The sequence below is a fragment of the Leucopleurus acutus genome, assembly GCF_964270905.1.
Source record: "Leucopleurus acutus genome assembly, chromosome: 20".
In the NCBI taxonomy this organism is placed as follows: Eukaryota; Metazoa; Chordata; class Mammalia; order Artiodactyla; family Delphinidae; genus Leucopleurus; species Leucopleurus acutus.
In genome coordinates, this window is record NC_139162.1 from 14,077,211 (window position 1) to 14,098,343 (window position 21,133).

Here is a 21,133-nt window from a genome sequence, read left to right on the forward strand (position 1 = left end):
ACCACCATACTGCTATCAATGATGAGGCAGGGCAGACACATCACTGAACTAATGGCACAAAATGTTAATGTGGATGAGACACATATCATGAAAATTTATTAACTCAGGCAAGAAAAAATTATAGGTCTAATCATATAATAGACATCAAAGACTATCAATGATACCAGTATTCCTTGGCCCACACTTTTATAAAACTGTTTTAATCCAGTTCCTACCACCAACTAGCTGTGATCTTGGCCAATCACTTTACCTCTGTAGGCCTCAGTTTCTTTTCCTAACGTACAAAAGAGAAGACTGGAACAGGTGGCCTTTAAAGACTCTTAAACTGTTGTTGTTTTGTTTCCCTCTCATACAAGGCTCATGATCTTGGAGTGACACTCTAGCTTAAAATAAACAATAGGGAGATTCTACAGCTTCTAACTGACTTCAGTTGTGGTAGATAGCATAATGGTCCCCAAAGATGTCTATGTGCTAATCCCCACAATCTGTGAATATATTAGGTTACATGGCAAAGGGTAATTAAGGTGGCAGACGGAATTAAGTTTGCTAATTAACTGATCTTAAGATAAGGGGATTAGCCTGAATTATCCAGGTGGGCTCAATGTAATCACAAAGGTCTTTAAAATTAGAACACAGGGACAGAAGAGGAGGTAGGAGTGAGGCAATGTGAGAAGGACTCGACCAGCCTTTGCTGGCTTTGAACATAGAGGAGGCAGACCATGAGCCAAAGACCGTGGGCAGCTTCAAGAAGCTGAACAAGGTTAGGAGATGAATTCTCCCCTAGAGCTTCCAGAAAGAAAGACAGCCCTGGCCAACACCTTGACTTTAGCGCAGTAAGACCTGTGTTGGACTTTAGATCTATAGAACTGTAAAATAATAAATCTGTATTGTTTTAAGCTACTGTGTTTGTGGTAATTTATTAAGCAGCAATAGAAAACCAATATATCAGATATTTGTTTATTCTTGTCTTTCTCTGTGGTCCATGTCCCTAAAATCTCTAGACCAAAGGTAAGAACTGAAATAATTCCCCATCTATGTGCCAAGCTTTTAAAAGTTATAGACACACAAATACCAGAAACCTCACTAAGCATGAGTCTCCTAATTCACCCAGACCCTGATGTTGGTGATGAAGGTGTGTCACACGATGCTGAACGCACTTGGTGCCCTAGTGATACTTCCGGCTGCTAGAGATCTGATGATAATGTGGTGAGAGGCTGTTGAAAGCCTGGGAGGAGAGATGACAACAAAGAATCAATGCAGCAAGTTTCAATTCTAAAAGCCTTTCCCAGGACCATCTATTCTATTTCATGCTAATGATCCAAAGTGGTTTCAAAAGGAGCAGCTGGTACCTAGCAAGGAATTAGGATCCAGCTGAGATAAGTCAAAGGAGCCCACAGATTAGATACTTGGCTTGTAAAAGAAGTTTTGGCCGGGCCAAAGTAACAAATAGATCAAAAGTGTCTGATATGCACAAAAGCCTACAGAAATAAGAAAGATCACAAAACTGCACAAAGCAGTCATTTAATCAGTGTAGAAGCAGAAAAAAACCAGAGTTAAATCACATTTGTTCAAAGGCACATGTAACTAGGGGAACTGCAGCTGAATACCAACCGGACTTAGATACTGTCACATTCATTCAAACAGGGATCCTGAACATTAGGATAGTCTCTGCCAAGACGGTGGGTGCCCTCCATCAAAGCAATGGTCTGTTAAAATTAGAATTTTAAAGACTAAGAGAGTGACTGAATTATGATGTTATGTGAAACGGGTTGAATGCGAAATATACTACAGTTAAACTGTATAAAATCACATATGTAAAAATAGGAGGGAACAAAACTGTTCATGGGTAATTTTAAAAATCACATTAACTTTACAGTGCTGTTTATCCAACCACTTAAAATACGGTGTCATGCAGCTGGAGAAATCAATAGAAACAGCAACTGTTCTGATCTTTCAAGGCATACTAGCCAAAATTATGTGGTACTAAGGAAAGAAGATTACCCAACAATAAAAGAATAAGAAACAAAATTACAGAATCCACAATGTTAACTTTATAGAGACTTCTTGGACCATAAGGCTCAAGAAAGAGTTCCTGGCAAAGTCGTAAGTAAAATCAGTATTACTGTGTGGAGCTGGAAATAAATAATAAATTATACATGTATTTCACCCTTTATCATTAGACATTTATTTGTGACACTAGATATTTGCCAAGTTTTCAAAATTACTGTTTGTGGTTTGAAGCGCTAGAACACTTTGGACAAATGCAATTTAGACAAGAATATTTCTCTTAGCAATTTGTGATTAGTTTTAGGATGAACATAAGCATTCTCTCCACAGTCAGACTTTCCTTTCCTTTGAAAGAAACAAGGAATGAACATCCAAAATAAGAAAGTGGCATGGGAGTGGTGTGAATGGTAAGGTGCAGAGGATAAAACAAGAGACTTAACCTCCACAGAGCACCTGGAGTATTAACTAGTCCAAGTTTACTTGTAAGTTCCTAGGAGATTCCTAATCCCTATTATTCACAGTGGAAAAACCAAGTAGACCCTAACCTATTCAGACATTGCTAGTGACATGCATTACTAGTTTGGGATCTTCAGGAGAAGAGATCAGAGGTTTAAAAAATTCACCCATGAAATGAATGAATTATAGGCTCCTGGAAATTAAAAAAAATAACAGCCTCATTGAAATATAATTCACATGCTATACAATTCACCCATTTAAAGTGTATAAGTCAATGGTTTTTGTATAGTATTCACATATATGTGCAACCACCACCTGGGTTAACTTTAGAACATTCTCGTCACCTCAAAAAGAAACCCCATACCCTTTAACTATCACTCTCTATCTCCCACCTCCACCCCTGGCCCTAAGCAACCACTAATCTACTTCCTATCCATATACAGATTTACTCTCTCTGGACATTTCACATAAATGGAATCATACAATATATGGTCTTTTGTGACTGGCTTCTTTCACCTGTCATTGCATTTTCAAGGTTCATTCATTGTACCACGTTGTAGCATGTACATCCTTTCTTTCTTTTCTCATTCCTTTTTATGGTCTTAATAACATTCCATTGTGTGGAAAGACCACATTTTGTTTATCCATTCATCAGTTGGTAGACACTTGGATTTTTTGGCTACTATGAATAATGCTGTAATAAACATTCGTGTACAAGTTTTTGTATGGATTTATATTTTCATTTTTCTTGGGTATGTATCTGGGAGTGGAATTGCCGGGTCATATTGTAACTCAACGTTTACTTGAGAAAACCTGTGAGACTGTTTTCCAAAGTGGCTGTACATTTTACATTCCCATCATCAGTGTATGAAGGTTCTGATTTCTCTACGTTCTCTCCATCACTTATTTTCCATTTTTTAAATTATAGCCACCCACGTGGGTGTGAAGTGGAAGTTGTATCTCATTATGGTTTTGATTTGCACCTCCCTGATGATTAATGATGTTGAGAGTCTTTTCATGTTACTAATCATTTGTATATCTTCTTCAGAGAAATGTCTGCTCAGATGGTTTGTTCAATTTTTGATTGGTTGCCTTTTTATTACTGAGTGTAAATGTTCTCTATATGTCTTAGATATAAGTCCCTTTTCAGATATATGATTTACAAATACTTTCTCCCATATTGTGGTTTGTTTTTTCACTTTCTTAATAGTATCCCTTAAGGCACAAAATTTTTAAATTTTGATGAAGTCTAATTTATTTATTTTTTCTTTGATTGCTTATACTTAGGTGTCATCTTTAAAAAACCTTTGCCTAATCCAAGGTCATGCATATTTGCACTTGTGTTTTATTTAAACAGTTGTACAGTTTTAGTTGTTACATTTGGGTCTTTGGCCCATATTATGTTAATTTTGTATATGGTCTGAGGTTTGGGGGGGTCCAACTTTATCCTTTTGCATGTGGATATCCAGTTGTTCCAGCAACATCGGTTGAAAAAACTTTTCAATTTTATCCAGGTGTTAATAACCTACTTTCCCTAAACATACTAAAACAGAGAGTAAGTAGAAACTAATATAGTGTTTAAGTTCTTATTTTATAAGGTTAGAGCTTACAGAAAAACCAGATTCCAAAATACCATCTGCATCCATACTACAGTAATAAGTTAAACATGTTCACTAGAGAAACACTGGTAGAAATTTAAAACACCCCAGTATGTTGATGTGGTCATATCAACAAAGACAGTTATGGACATTCAAGACATGATCTAGTTTTGGTTTTCTAAAGTAAGTTTATGAAAGGATTTTATTTTTACATTTTACTTCTGTGCCTGGATTTTAAAAAGTAAACAGTAGGGAATCAAATTGTTGCTACTTTCAGGGAGGTATCAATATTGTTAACAAAAGAATAAATATTTTGGCAACCTAGTAATTCTCCATTAATGTGTAAAGTACTCTAGTTTTGAAGTTTAAGAAAGCATTAGGTAAAAACTTCAGTTTCCACATTACCTGTAGAAGTAACTTACATAATGGTCAATTTCACAGGCTCTGGTGATCCATTGACATTGACCAGGAACTCTTCTTCAAAGTGTCCCAGGATGGGAGAACTGAAGGATATCTGGACAGCCTGGACTCCACTTGGTTCGATGATGCCTTCCTTGGGACTGAAAACAAAGCAGGTCCCCACAGCCGAAGTTGGAGGGATCATGTTGAAGAGGGCATCAATGCTGCCTTTGTTGGATAGTACTGCCTATATCAAAAAGACAAGAATGAAAAGGTAGGCAACGGGCCTCTGATTTATTTTCATATAAGCACCAACACAGAAACAGCTGCAGGAAGTACAACCACAGAAAAACTCCAGGGGAAAAATAATCAGTCTTCTGTCTTGAATGTTTGAAGACAGGAATCCGAAGCCAGAAAGTAATTTTGTGTTTTTTAATCTCCTCTTTAAAATAGAGTTAGTCATATGCATTATATTCATGCTATAAAGATTGATCATAATCACATCTATTGAAGAAGACCCTTAAAAGACCTTTTTTTTTGATTCTATCTCTGAAGTAACCAAGGGAAGGTAGGTCTTTCTCTTATACACATGAGAAGGCTGGGATTAAGTGACATGCTGAAAAATAAAAAGCAAGCTACAATAGAGGATCAAGAAATATCTAAGCCTATGTTTATAACGTAGCTTGAAGAATGTAGAATAAGCTATTATTGTGGATTCCAGATTGCAAGGATTCTCTTTGTTGTACCATTAGATTTCATCCTATTGTGATATTTTCATCTCAAACTGTAATGGATGGATAACTGTTTTGGGATGCTTATGTAAGCCACTGATTTACTACAGAAAAGTTTTTTGTTCATTTGTCTGGTTTCGGTTTTTTGTTTTTATTTTTTGGCTGCGCAGTGCTGTGTGAGGCATCTTAATTCCCCGACCAGGGATGGAACCCGTGTGCCCCCAACAGTGGAAGCATGGAGTCTTAACCACTGGACTGCCAGGGAAGTCCCACACAGAAAAGTTTTATTCCTGTATACTAATGTTCTGGAACCAAGTCATTGCCCATATTTGATTGTACACGAGGTGTGTGTACAAAGCTCATGCCTGGCATTCAGAGGCCTCCACAGCTGGCTCCGTCTACCACTCCCACTGTCACTTTCCACAAGTCTGTCCATGAACTTGTACTATAGCCACACAGTCCTATTCCTCGGCTTCTAAAATACAATCTCTATTCCTTGCCAATGCTTATACCTGAATGGGTGAACAGTCATTCTCTCTACTTAGAAAGTACCTTTAACCTACATCAAGGCACTGGAGGAAAAAAAGAGGAGATGATGAAGAAAGATTCAGAAAAGTATGGGGGGCATGGCAGGAACCGAGAAATCCAAGAGAGAACTTTCAAAAGGGGTTGAATGGGGATAGAGGTTAAGGAGAATAAGCTTTGAGAAAATTCTATAGATTTTTAATTTTTAATTAGAGGCCATCCCTGCCCTTGAAGAAGAAAGTAATTTCAATAGAGTGTGATTGTAGAATCTGGAGTACAAATGTTTAGGGAGTGAGTAGGTGCAGAGGAAATAGTGGCTGACTATTCTAGATTCCTGTTTTGAGAAGATTAGTGGTAAAAAAGAGAAAATGAGGGTGGCAAAGCTGCAGGAAGGTATGGTAGGTGAGACCTAGTCTATTTATACTATTAAATGAGAATAATGCACACTTAAGGCCCAGCCTACATGTTTGTTTTTGTAATAAGAAAAGGGGACTGGGTAACCAAGGTAATAGGGTCTGGGTGGATGTAGGGGGTCCACTAGATCAGGGTGCCTCCTCAGGAGCAGAGAAGAAGGAATCAAGAGCATAAGTAGGATACAGTCAGGGGCTCTTGCAAAGGAAGACAACCACTCCTGCCAAGAGAAGATGGATGATGTACCAAAAGAGGTACATAACTAAGTGTTACTTGATATGTTGTTCATCTTTTTACATTTATTTCCCATCTCCCTCATCCTATGTTCCCTGGTCATAGGAGTTATGCTTCATCCTTTATTCCTTTTAAAAAGACCACGTAGAAAAGTGATTATGACCAGGGTCTCAGAAGCCAAATGCCTGGGTTCAAATCCCAGCTATTCCACCAACTTGACTAGCTGTGTGACCTTGCAGAACCTGCTTGGCTTCTCTAGCCCATTTTCCCATCTGTAAAATGTAAGTATTACTGAGAAACCAGGGAACCCGGGCAGCAGTCGTAGTTGCCGCCTGGGGCCAAGCACCACAGTGCATCTTGTTCGCTGTGTAGCTGACAGGGTCTTGGTGCTCTGGCTGGGTGTCAGGCCTGTGCCTCTAAGATGAGAGAGCCGAGTTCAGGACGCTGGTCCACCAGAGACCTCCTGGCTCCACATAATATCAAACAGCAAAAGCTTTTACAGAGATCTCCATCTCAACGCTAAGACCCAGCTCCACTCAACGACCAGCAAGCTACAGTGCTGGACACTCTATGCCAAACAACTAGCAACACAAGAACACAACCCCACCCATTAGCAGAGAGGCTGCCTAAAATCATAATAAGTCCACAGACACCCCAAAACACACCACCAGACGCCGTCCTGCCCACCAGAAAGACAAGATCCAGCCTCATCCACCAGAATGCAGGCACCAGTCCCCTGCACCAGGAAGCCTACACAACCCACTGAACCAACCTTAGCCACTGGGGATAGACACCAAAAACAACAGGAACTACAAATCTGCAGCCTCAAAAAGGACACCCCAAACGCAGTAAGTTAAGCAAAATGAGAAGACAGAGAAAGACACTGCAGATGAAGGAGCAAGGTAAAAACCCACCAGACCAAACAAATGAAGAGGAAATAGGCAGTCTACCTGAAAAAGAATTCAGAGTAATGATAGTAAAGATGATCCAAAATCTTGGAAATAGAATGGAGAAAATACAAGGAACGTTTAAAAAGGACCTAGAAGAACTAAAGAGCAAACAAACAATGATGAACTACACAATAAATGAAATTAAAAATTCTCTAGAAGGAATTAATAGCAGAATAACTGAGGCAGAAGAACGGATAAGTGACCTGGAAGATAAAATAGTTGAAATAACTACCACAGAGCAGAATAAAGAACAAAGAATGAAAAGAATTGAGGACAGTCTCAGAGACCTCTGGGACAATATTAAATGTACCAACATTCCAATTATAGGGGTTCCAGAAGAAGAAGAGAAAAAGAAAGGGACTGAGAAAACATTTGAAGAGATTATAATTAAAAACCTCCTTAATATGGGAAAGGAACTAGTCAATCAAGACCAGAAAGCACAGAGAGTCCCATACAGGATAAATCCAAGGAGACACACACCAAAACACATATTAATCGAACTATCAAAAATTAAATACAAAGAAAAAATATTAAAAGCAGCAAGGGAAAAACAACAAATAACACAGAAGGGAATCCCCATAAGGTTAACAGCTGATCTTTCAGCAGAAACTCTGCAAGCCAGAAGGGAGTGGCAGGACATATTTAAAGTGATGAAAGGGAAAAACCTACAACCAAGATTACTCTACCCAGCAAGGATCTCATGCAGATTTGACGGAGAAATTAAAACCTTTACAGACAAGCAAAAGCTAAGAGAATTCAGCACCACCAAACCAGGTGTACAACAAATGCTAAAGGAACTTCTCTAGGCAGGAAACACAAGAGAAGGAAAACACCTACAATAACAAACCCAAAACAATTAAGAAAATGGTATTAGGAACATACATATTGATAACTACCTTAAATGTAAAAGGATTAAATGCTCCAACCAAAAGACACAGACTGGCTGAATGGATACAAAAACAAGACCCATATATATGCTGTGTACAAGAGACCCACTTCAGATCTAGGGACACATACAGACTGAAAGTGAGGGGATGGAAAAAGATATTCCATGCAAATGGAAATCAAAAGAAAGCTGGAGTAGCAATTCTCGTGTCAGACAAAATAGACTTTAAAATAAAGGCTATTACAAGAGACAAAGAAGGACACTACAGAATGTTCAAGGGATCAATCCAAGAAGATATAACAATTGTACATATTTATGCACCCAACATAGGAGCACCTCAATACATAAGGCAAATGCTAACAACCATAAAAGGGGAAATCAACAGTAACACAAGCATAGTAGGGGACTTTAACACCCCACTTTCACCAATGGACAGATCATCCAAATTGAAAATAAATAAGGAAACACAAGCTTTAAATGATACATTAAACAAGACGGACTTAATTGATATTTATAGGACATTCCATCCCAAAACAACAGAATACACTTTCTTCTCAAATGCTCATGAAACATTCTCCAGGATAGATCATATCTTGGGTCACAAATCAAGCCTTGGTAAATCTAAGAAAATTGAAATCATATCAAGTATTATTTCCGACCACAATGCTATGAGACTAGATACCAATTACAGGAAAAAATCTGTAAAAAATATACAAACACATGGAGGCTAAAAAATACACTACTAAATAACCAAGAGACCACTGAAGAAATCAAAGAGGAAATCAAAAAATACCTAGGAAGAAATGACCATGAAAACATGACGACCCAAGACCTATGGGATGCAACAAAAGGAGTTCTAAGAGGGAAGTTTATAGCATTACAATCCTACCTCAAGAAACAAGCAACATCTCAAATAAACAACCTAACCTTACACCTAAAGCAATTAGAGAAAGAAGAACAAAAAACTCCAAAGTTAGCAGAAGGAAAGAAATCATAAAGATCAGATCAGAAATAAATGAAAAAGAAATGAAGGAAACAATAGCTGAGATCAATAAAACAAAAAGCTGGTTCTTTAAGAAGATAAACAAAATTGATAAACCATTAGCCAGACTCATCAAGAAAAAAAGGGAGAAGACTCAAATCATCAGAATTAGAAATGAAAAAGGAGAAGCAACAACTGACACTGCATAAATACAAAGGATCATGAGAGATTACTACAAGCAACTATATGCCAATAAAATGGACCACCTGGAAGAAATGGACAAATTCTTAGATAAGCACAAACTTCTGAGATGGAACAAGGAAAATATAGAAAATATGAACAGACCAATCACAAGCACTGAAATTGAGACTGTGATTAAAAATCTTCCAACAAACAAAAGCCCAGGACCAGATGGCTTCACAGGCGAATTCTAGCAAACATTTATAGAAGAGTTAACACCTATCCATCTCAACTTCTTCCAAAATACAGCAGGGGGAAGAACACCCCAAACTCCTTCTACAAGGCCACCATCACCCTGATAACAAAACCAGATAAAGATGTCACAGAGAAAGAAAACTACAGGCCAATATCACTGATGAACACAGATGCAAGAATCCTCAACAAAATACTAGCAAACAGAATCAAGCAGCATATTAAAAGGATCATACACCATGATCAAGTGGGGTTTGTCCTAGGAATGCAAGGATTCTTCAGTATACGCAAATCAATCAATGTGATACACCATATTAACAAACTGAAGGATAAAAACCGTATGATCGATCATCTTAATAGATGCTGAGAAAGGTTTTGACAAAATTCAACACCGATTTATGATTAAAAACCCTCCACAAAGTAGGCATAGAGGGAACTTACCTCAACATAATAAAGGCCATATATGACAAACCCACAGGCAACACTGTTCTCAATGGTGAAAAACTGAAACCATTTCCACTAAGATCAGGAATAAGACAAGGTTGCCCACTCTCACCACTATTATTCAACATAGTTTTGGAAGTTTTAGCCACAGCAATCATGGAAGAAAAAGAAATAAAAGCAATCCAAATCGGAAAAGAAGAAGTAAAGCTGTTACTGTTTGCAGATGACATGATACTATACATAGAGATTCCTAAAGACACTACTAGAAAACTACTAGAGCTAATCAATGAAATTGGTAAAGTAGCAGGATACAAAACTAATGCACAGAAATCTCTTGCATTCCTATACACCAATGATGAAAAATCTGAAAGAGAAACTATGGAAACACTCCCATTTACCACTGCAACAAAAAGAATAAAATACCTAGGAATAAACCTACCTAAGGAGACAAAAGACCTGTATGCAGAAAACTATAAGACACTGATGAAAGAAATTAAAGATGATACAAACAGATGGAGAGATACACCATGTTCTTGGATTGGAAGAATCAACATGACGCTACTACCCAAAGCCATCTACAGATTCAGTGCAATCCCTATCAAACTACCACTGGTATTTTTCACAGAACTAGAACAAAAAATTTTGCAATTTGTATGGAAACACAAAAGACCCCAAATAGCCAAAGCAATCTTCAGAAAGAAAAATGCAGCTGGAGGAATCAGGTTCCCTGACTTCAGACTACACTACAAAGCTACAGTAATCAAGACAGTATGGTACAGGCACAAAAACAGAAATACAGATCAATGGAACAGGATATATAGCCCAGAGATAAACCCACACACATATGGTCACCTTATCTTTGATAAAGGAGGAAAGAATATACGATGGAGAAAAGACAGCCTCTTCAATAAGTGGTGCTGGGAAAACTGGACAGCTACATGTAAAAGAATGAAATTAGAACACTCCCTAACACCATACACAAAAATAAGCTCAAAATGGATGAAAGACCTAAATGTAAGGCGAGACACTATAAAACTCTTAGAGGAAAACATCAGCAGAACACTCTATGACATAAATCACATGAAGATCCTTTTTGACCCACCTCTCAGAGAAATGGAAATAAAAATAAAAATAAACAAATGGGACCTAATGAAACTTAAAAGCTTTTGCACAGCAAAGGAAACCATAAACAAGACGAAAAGACAACCCTCAGAATGGGAGATAATATTTGCAACTGACAAAGTATTAATCTCCATAATTTACAAGCAGCTCATGAAGCTCAATATCAAAAAAACAAACAACCCAATCCAAAGATGGGCAGAAGACCTAAACAGACATTTCTCCAAAGAAGATATACAGATTTTCAACAAACACATGAAAGGACACTCAACATCACTAATCATCAGAGAAATGCAAATCAAAACTACAATAAGGTATCACCTCACACCAGTCAGAAAGGCCATCATCAAAAAACCTACAAACAATAAAGGCTGGAGAGGGTATGGAGTAAGGGAACCCTCTTGCACTGTTGGTGGGAATGTAAATTGATACGGCCACTACGGAGAACAGTATGGAGCTTCCTTAAAAAACTAAAAATAGAATGTTCAGAAGTAAGACAGAAAGAGAATAACAAATAGTGTATGCTAACACATATATATGGAATAAAAAAAAAATGTTCTGAAGAACCTAGGGGCAGGACAGGAATAAAGACACAGATGTAGAGAATGGACTTGAGGACATGGGGAGGGGGAAGCGTAAGCTGGGACGAAGTGAGAGAGTGGCATGGACATATATACACTACCAAATGTAAAATAGATAGCTAGTGGGAACAGCCGCATAGTACAGGGAGATCAGCTCGGTGCTTTGTGACTATCTAGAGGGGTGGGATAGGGAGAGTGGGAGCTTTGTGACTATCTAGAGGGGTGGGATAGGGAGAGTGGGAGGGAGACGCAAGAGGGAGGAGATATGGGGATATATGTACAGCTGATTCCTTTGTTATGAAGCAGAAACTAACACACCATTGTAAAGCAATTATACTGCAATAAAGATGTTTAAAAAAATGTAAGTATTACTAACTTCTCAGATTGCTGTGAAAATGACATTTATTAAATTGCATAACTTTTAGAATAGTGCATGACAAAGAGTGCTCATAAAAGACAGTGATTGCTATTTATGTCCCCAGTGCTAAGCAGAACGGGTTTAAGATTTACCTGTGCTTAAGAAGCAACTGATATGCACTAGTGATAACTTGAAGGCAACTCAAAGGTGTTAATGGTAACTCGAAGGACACATGTTCTTCTCTCTGAGCTGGTGCACGGATTGCCTTTTTTCTTGTTTTACCCAGATCTCCTATAAGTTGCCAGTTCCTCTATTTTCGAGAATATGCATTTCATTCTTCTCCCCCAACTACTTATGTACACAGAATCCAGCAAATTGTTTGACAATACAGTTCTGACACCTTGTGATTACTAGTAATGCCCTTACCCTTGCAGTTCAACTCCTTGGAGTGGGGAAAATTTATAGTAGAACTTCACCTCTCATTTGTTTTCCTTCAAATTACACTGGGGAATAGCATACTCTTGGGGGTTAGTCTTCATGTATCTGCTAAGCTCAGCAATGACTAACAGCAATAGCTAGTTACTCAAATTTGTTTCAAGTAGGTAATGTAATAAATTGAAAGAGAGATGCAATGAGGCATCAGCACTAAATACGCAGAGAGTGCAAAATATTCCCCTAAGAAGCACCTTACCATGTCCTTCTCTGCCACTGCACAGCTCTCAAAACTGTCCAGTCTGATGCAGCACCTCATTTAACACTTACTTAGCTGGCTGTGGTTTGCTTTACTGTTCAATTATGGGAGGGTGGGAAGTGATGGTCTCAAGGACACTTCTGTTAAAATTTGTAAGAAATTATTATTACATTCAGAGAAACCCTATCCATTTTGTAACAGGGAAGAGCAAAATCTGACTCCATGTTGGATCTGTTTCTTTTATTTAACCTTTGCTTTTCATTGCTTTTGTTATTATAATCATACCTAATGGCTTGCCTCAGGGCGCCCTGCCCCTCTGCCTGAATGTTAAACTAAAGTGCCTTTGTTCAGCTCACAGGGAGACAATCTGACCCTTCCCATCTGTGAATGGCTGCAGAAAAGAGGAAATTAACACATCCCCTCCCTGATGCTGGCCAAGCCCAACCAGAGATATTTTGCAAAACTAATGGCCTTTTTACTTTACTTCCTCACCTCCTCCCATTTTCTGCCCTATAAAAGAAACTGGCATCCAGACCCCAATAAGATGTTTTTTGCAGACACTAGTCTGCCATCTTCTTGGTCTATCGGCTTTCTGAATAAAGTCACTATTCCTTGCCTCAACACCTTGTCTCCCAATTTATTGCCTTGTTGTGTAGCCAGCAGAGCGAGCTTGGACTCGATAACAATTCTGCATCAGAACTAAAGGTTCTTTTCCAATGTGGCATCCATAAGACACAGTCTGTAAGGTGTGAGGGAAATTTGCACTGGATAAAGTACAGGCAGAGTATCAATTTAATAAGAACAATTTAATTTAATAAGAACTCTTATACCTTTTTTTCCCTCCCTAAGTCACCATTTTTTTCAGAATGCAATACAGGACAATGCAACATAGTAGCTGTGCCACTTTTCACTTTATGTTAGTCATGTGAGTGATTACTTCATTTAAGTTATGCTCTTCCCTATATTCCATCTCATCTTATGTATATTCCATGACATTAACATCTCTATTTACCTTTCAAATCATCCCATTTGGCCCATCGTTAAGTCTAATGAATGTGAGGACAAATGACACTGCAGGAAGCTCTCAACATCACTTGGGCACTTACCTCCCATGCTTAGGCTGAGCTGAATTGGTTGTAGACCAGATTTGCCCATAATGAGAGCCCAAGGGATTGAAAAGCCAGCAAAGGGCTTTCTCTTCCCACACAATGTAGGGCCCTAGTACCCTGGGGCTCGCTAACATTTACAGGCTGTGTGACCTTGCCAAGTTACTTAACAAATGTGGCAGAGTCAGGTTGGCCATTCACTGAACCCATATCCTCTTCCTCCTGTGCGTATAGCTAGACTACATTTCCCAGCCAGCCTTGCAGTTACAGACCCTAACAGGATATGAACAAAAGTGATACATGCCACCTCCATTACTACCTCCTATAAAAACCTCTCATGTGGGGCTTCCCTGGTGGTGCAGTGGTTGGGAGTCTGCCTGCCAATGCGGGGGATGCGGGTTCCTGTCCCAGTCCGGGGGGATCCCGCATGCCGCGGGGCAGCTGGGCCTGTGGGCTATGGCCGCTGGGCCTGTGCGTCCGGAGCCTGTGCTCCACAGCGGGAGAGGCCGCAATGGTGAGAGGCCCGTGTACCGTAAAAAAAAACAAAACAAAACCTCTCATGTGCATCCCTCCATGCCTTTCTCCTACTGCCAGTGTGATACATGTGAGACTACAATCTTGCAACTCAGATGTTAGGGGTTGGAGCGCCATGAGATAGAATGAGGCTGAGTTCTTGATCCTCTGCGGTAGGAGAGCCATCTGCTGATGACCAAGCTTGTCTGAGACTTTATGTTAGGAACAAAATAGATATATTATTGTATTTATTTGTTACAGTATGTAGGGTTACCTTAACTAGTAAAATTTCTCTAAGCCCCAGCTTCCTCAGCTATAAAATGGGGATAGTCGTTGTGCCTTCTTCATAGGGTTTTTGTGAGGACCCAGTGAACTAATGCATATGTGCTCAACATACATGAAGGGTGAGGATGTTGACTGAATTAACCACTATGTGCCTCATATTTCTCATGTGTAAAAACAGGTACAGTAAAACCCACCACTCATAGTTCTGTAAGAGTTAGAAATCGCACACACATACGTAGGCACGCACACATAATAAGGCATGGAACTTGACACCTATTTGTCACTCATTAAATAAATGCTTTTATTGTTACCTCTATAGAAATATAAACACTTACAATTTAGGAATCTTTCTACAATAAACTTTCAATGGTTATAGTTTGATATAGTGTAAACAAGTGTCCTGGATATGAATTTAGTGATGAAGTGACACTGAAGTAACTTTGATCCTCACGAACCCATGGGTACATCATGTAAAAAATCATTTTCTATTTAACTGGAAAGACAAAGCAGGGAGATCTCTTCCAGAAATCAGGAAGATTGGTTTTTAAATCAGAGAAAATTAATTAAAATTTTAAATTAGAGAAACTTCTGAAGTGTGAAAACAGCTACCCTCATTAGGACATTCCAGAAAATGTAAAAGGTTCTCTATCCTCTGATCTGTAGGATTTATGTTGTCAGAGATCAAGCATTAAATAGATGGGGAGACGTATTTATAGTGTCCCCCTTTGCAATTTACAAAATGATGATGATAAAACCAATTAACTTATGACTTTGATGTTTTTTATAAAGCTAGAGAGGCTGAAAAGGATGGAAAAAGTTGCTTCCCTCAACAAGGCTGGGAGGGAGGAGGAGGAGTTCGATTGTTTGGGGTCTGAATAGGTATGAGTAATGGAAAAAACGTGATGTCACAAATTTTCTATCAATAAAAACACACACATAAAACAAAAAAAGCCAAGTACTTTTGCGTCTCAATGCACAATTCTAGTGCTTACCTCATAACAATGTACAGATCCAACAAAAACTTTTCCAATATCCAGCAACTCAAAGTTGAAGTGGATCTTTGGTCCCATTCCTTCCCCTTTGATTCGCAGGGGCAGACGGATCTCTCGGCCTGTAAAAACAATTCAGACTTTATTACCCTCAGTGATGCTTTATTACCCCAGATTACCCACAACCTCTTATTAATGTAAGCAGTCAAGATTATTGCAACAACTCCCTACAATGGACTGAGGGAGTGTAATTTAACCAATGCTGAAGATTTAGCTTATCTTTAAGAAACAAGAATACTGGTTAGTTTCTTAACTTTAGGGAAAAGCTTATATTGCAATCTAGGCTGACATTTTAGCAGAAAAAAAACAATTAAAAAAATTTAACCCAATCTTAACTGTATCCTTAAGTTTTTTATAAAGGAAAATAATTTCTCTAAATCAGAGAAGAATGACATAAGATGAGCGCTGCCACGGGGCTCCAAGAGACCTTGTTCACACTGATCTTCCTTAGATTTAGGAAAAGCCAGGGCATTAAGGGATCTGAGTCTAGGAGTCTTAACTGACCCTCACTTTGCAGCTTCTTTCATACAGAGGAAATGGAATCCACTAAACAGTATCCTTTACTACACAGCCACAACGCACCCAGGGTCAATACAGAGCACAAGCCTTTAAAGTACTGACTGCTTTTGTCTCCCTTTTAAAATGGGGTATGTATCTGCATCTGATAATATGTGATCATTATAAAAATATTAAAAGGAAAGTAGAAATTTTATCATAATTCCACCACCCAAAGATAACTACTGTTAGCATTTTGGTGCCAATCCTTCCACATTTAATCATATTTAAGAATTGTTAATATAAATGAGAGCATCTGCTATAAATTATATTTAGCCTGCTTTTTTTCACTTAACAATACATCTGGAACATTTTTACATATCATCACCTAAAGATGTAGTAAATATTTTTAACCAGTCCTTCTTATTGGATATTTAAGTGGCTTCCAAATTTTCATTACAACAAATTACAATGTAATTAATATCCTTTAGTACATTTATGATCAATTTTCCTATGTTTTCTTTAAGCACTTTGAAGATACCATTCTATTGTTTCTTGTCTTCCACCATTTCTGTTGAGAGCTTAGTTTATAGTCTTATTGCTCATTTGAGATAATACATCTTTTCCTCTGACTGCATGAAGATTTTCCTTTTGTCTTTGTTTTTCAGCAGTTTTACTATAATGTTCCCAAGTGTGGTTTGCATTTATCCTTCTTAGGGTTTATTGAACTTTTTGAATCTGTGGATGAATGTATTTCATCAAATTTGGAAATTTTTTTAGTCATTATCTCTTCAAATATTGCTTATGCTCAATTTTCCCATTTCTTTATATATATATATATATATATAGTGTATATATATATACACACACACACGTATATGAACTTTTTACCACATTCCACTCAGTTCTTATGTTCTTTCCTGCATTTTGTCCCTATATGCTTTAGTGTAGCTATTTTCTTTGATTTATCTTATTTCCAGTTTACAAATTCTACCTCTAGGCATACCTAACAGGCTATTAAATTCATCTACTGAGTTCTTAATTTGTCATCATAACTTTTCCATGCTAGACTTCCTATTGGATTTTTTTGTAGTTTCCAGGTCTCTGCTCAATATTATCTTTAGTAAGAACATTTTAAAAAATCTGTGTCTGGAAATTCTATCACCTGGCTCTCTATGGGTTTGCACCTATTGTTTATCTTGGTGTTCTATCAGACTGTGCTACCTCCTCATATACTTGGTTATTTCTGATTGAGTGCTGATCAGTGTATATAAAAAACTGTAGATTTAATTTGAAACACTAAGATGTTATCTTCTTCCAGGTTCTGGCTGGTGACTAGGGGATATTAGTGATCCCAGATAACCTAATCTAACCATTGAAGATTCTGTGACGGAATTAAGCCCTGCAGCAAATCACTGGAGTGACTATTTTCTCAATTCTCCCAAGAAGGGTGTGTAGCTAGTACTATCCTACATATAGAAGAGAAGTTAATTCCTCATATATAAGAGATACCTTAGAACATTAGGGATTAAATACTCTTGGAACCCCAGTGGAGAACAGTCTTAATCAAATCTATGCTTGAAAAATGATCCAAAGCTGAGCTCTAGTTCTTATAAGGACTTACTTCTAGTCTTATTTCTAGCCCCCACTTTACTGGGTCCCACCCTCAAGCATGGGGGATTTCTAGGGCCCTTTCTCCTTGGGCATCCCATGAACTTCTGTTTTCTTCCTTAACTCTGCTTAATTTTTCAGTCTCTGCAGTATCTTCCAAAAAGTCAGTGTCACTAAGGATAAAGAAGCCCCCCAAATCTGATTGTTTTGATTTCTTTCTTCTCCTGGATCTTGGCCCCCAAATCCTTCACTGTCCTGGAAGCTCTCTTTTGCTTTCTAACGAGTTTAAAAAATATATGTTGTCTCGTTCTTTTATTCTTTTAGTTGCTCTGCGTGTGTGTGTGTGTGTGTGTGTGTGTGTGTGTGTGTGTGTGTGTGTATGAGAGAGAGAGAGAGAGAGAGAGAGAGAGAGAGAGAGAGAGAGAGAGAGGGAGTTAAATTACCCAGCCCACCACTATAGGAAGTAGAATGCCAGAACAAAAGGATACACATTTGACAGTTTGACAGCTATGGCCATATTGTCTTCTAGAATGGTTGTACTAATTTACACAAAAACATCAACAGTTTTAATGGTTTCTGTCTTTCCATGTTCTCCCTCAAAAATCAATACTCGAAAATATTTGATAATTTAATAGGTTTTCCTTAAATTTGCACCACTAAAATTTCAAGTTATTTAGGGAAAAATTATGTATTTGCTCTGTGTGTAACATTTTGAACATTCAAAATTATTTTGATGCTCTGTTAGATGTAATTTTCAGTATTAGAGCAAATACACTTTGAACAACCAAGTGATATTATTGGTTGTTATTAATAATATTAATTTATTATCATCATAATAATGCCTTGTGACATTTTATGTTCCACTGTCTTCTATTGCTATTCAGCGTCTGTATCTTTAATGCTTCCTCTCCATGACTGTCCTTTTAAAGACAAGAATACTTGTCTCTGGGTCCCCTCTAGTGCTTGGTAACACAGTGGTCATTAGGCAAGTATTGCTTTGATTACAAGAAACAAGAGCAATCTTAGCAATATCTGGAAACAGCTCATTTATTCAAAGGGTTCTCCCAATCCATGTGATCCCTGGGAAAGAAGTTCCTCTAAAGATCAGTGTTGGTTTGACAACACTCTAGAGCATCAGTAAAATTCTCAGAGAGCCCAAACCTTATCACCCTACTCCATTATTTTAGAGTTTTAATCTTCAAACCTGTTTTGAAGGCAATGATTTGTACTCCTTGGTCAAGAGAAAAGTATTCTGACAGAGATCCAACTTTAAGAACGGCAAAGGAATAGAACTGCAAATACATTGTGGAATAAACTGCAAGACTATTTATAACTGTCAGGCTTAAAGCTTTCCCAATCTGTTATCTTGACTGCCTTCCTTAATAAAAAAAAAAGAGAGAGAGAAAAGGAGATGTGTTGTACAAAAGCAGTGAGCCAATGTTTCTTTGGGAATTATTAATTACTTCAAAGGAGACTTTCTTATTTGTAGCTAGCCATTTCCCTAACCCAGGACAGAATAGGAGTAAAGTAATACCCAGGCTTGTGTTTGTAAGAGTTAGTCTAAATTTTAGTGTTACATTACAAATGCTATGTTTCCACAAGATTTTTGAAGCAGGGATTTTGGCAAAAGGCAGGAAGATGGACAAGCTTGAAAGAACTAGTAAGCTCTAAGGTCAGATTCCTTATTAGAAGAGCAAAATATTAAAATGTTTTTAAAATAGGGAAGCTTCTCATCTATGATTACAGTGTCCTGGTTTCACACATGAGAAGCAGGGAGATGTACTATAGAACCCCTTTCACAGCCCTAAAATCTGTGAATGCAACAGATCATATTGCATTAAATACCAGAAAATGTAACCATGGGCTTTCAAAAACTTGCCATCTAAGATATATATATTAGATGTTCAATATGATACTTGAGCTCCATTCCTGTGCAGTAAGACAAGAAAAAGGGGGGGGGGATGTATAAATAGGAAGAACAAATGGTCATAATTCACAGATTTTATGACTACCTACCTGAAAAATCCTAAGGAACCTATAAATACTTTTTAAAATTAATAAGATAAAGAATGATGGTTACCAAATCAAATACAAAAGTCAACTGCATTTCTATATACAGCAAGAGTCAAAAAATTAATTTTCAAGATATTAATTTTACAATAGCAACAAAAATATAAAGTACCTAGAAATAAATCTAACAAAATATACTTAAGACTTTCAAGGAACAAACTGTAAAACTTTACTGAAAGATACTAGGAAAGATCTAAATAAATGGAGAACTAGGTTATGTTCTTGAAATGGGAGACTCAATATTATAAAATTGTCAATTTTCCTCAAACTGATCTATATAATTTTAATGCTCTACTAAACAAAATGCCAGTAGGTAAAATTTGGAGGAATTTGATGGTTCATTATAAAATTTAAGTGTAAAATCAAAGGGCCAGTAACAATCAAGACGTTACTAAAGAAAAATAAATTGAGGGGACTTGCCCTTTCCTATATTAAAGTCTGTTGTAAATCTATTGTAATTATGATAGTGTGGTCTTGGGGCAGAAAGTGCAAAATGACTAAGGAAACAGAATACAGAACTCAGAATAAATGCACACATATGCAGATTTGACTTATGACAGAGCAGGTGTTGAAAATCAGTACAGAAAGGTGGACCACACAGTATAAAGAGCTAAAACAACTGGGCACCCACATAGGATCTGTGGTAGGCTGAATAATGGCCCCCAAAGATATCCACGTCCTAATTCCTGTAACCTATAAGTATTATTTCATATGGCAAAAAAGGTGACTATTATATGACAAAAGATGTGATTAAGTTAAGAATTTTTAGTTGGGGATATTATGCTGGATTATCTTGACTACCATAGCTTAGAAGTTGTCTTGAAATCAGGTCATAGTAGCCTTCCAATTTTGTTCTTCTATTCCAAAGTTGTTTGGATTATTCTAAATTCTTTGCATTTCCATATGAAGTTTAGAATGAGCTTGTCAATTTCTACCAAGAAAAAGCTGTTTGGATTTTTATTGGAATTGCATTGAATCTAAAGATGAATTTTGGGGGGAAATGACATCTTAATATTTAATTTACCCACCTATTAACAAGGTACAGTTCTCCATTTATTTAGGTTTTTAATTTCTCTCAGCAATGTGGTTTTTTTTTTTCTTTTTTTTTTTTCACTACACGGGCCTCTGTTGTGGCCTCTCCCGTTGCGGAGCACAGGCTCCGGACGCGCAGGCTCAGCGGCCATGGCTCACGGGCCCAGC

At 37.6% G+C, this 21,133-nt stretch overlaps 1 protein-coding gene across 3 annotated transcripts in view; it reads right to left on the reverse strand.

The window, feature by feature from the left end:
* The window catches only part of HYDIN (HYDIN axonemal central pair apparatus protein), a gene marked incomplete at both ends in the record, with an annotated part of 352,197 nt that overhangs the window by 234,312 nt on the left and 96,752 nt on the right, over nt 1-21,133 (reverse strand). For all 3 annotated transcript variants that reach the window (XM_082863052.1, XM_082863051.1, XM_082863050.1), the window contains 2 exons: nt 4,484-4,707; nt 15,701-15,819. In XM_082863052.1, the coding sequence (XP_082719178.1) occupies nt 4,484-4,707; nt 15,701-15,819 (343 nt within the window). The remainder of the gene's footprint in view (nt 1-4,483; nt 4,708-15,700; nt 15,820-21,133) is intronic.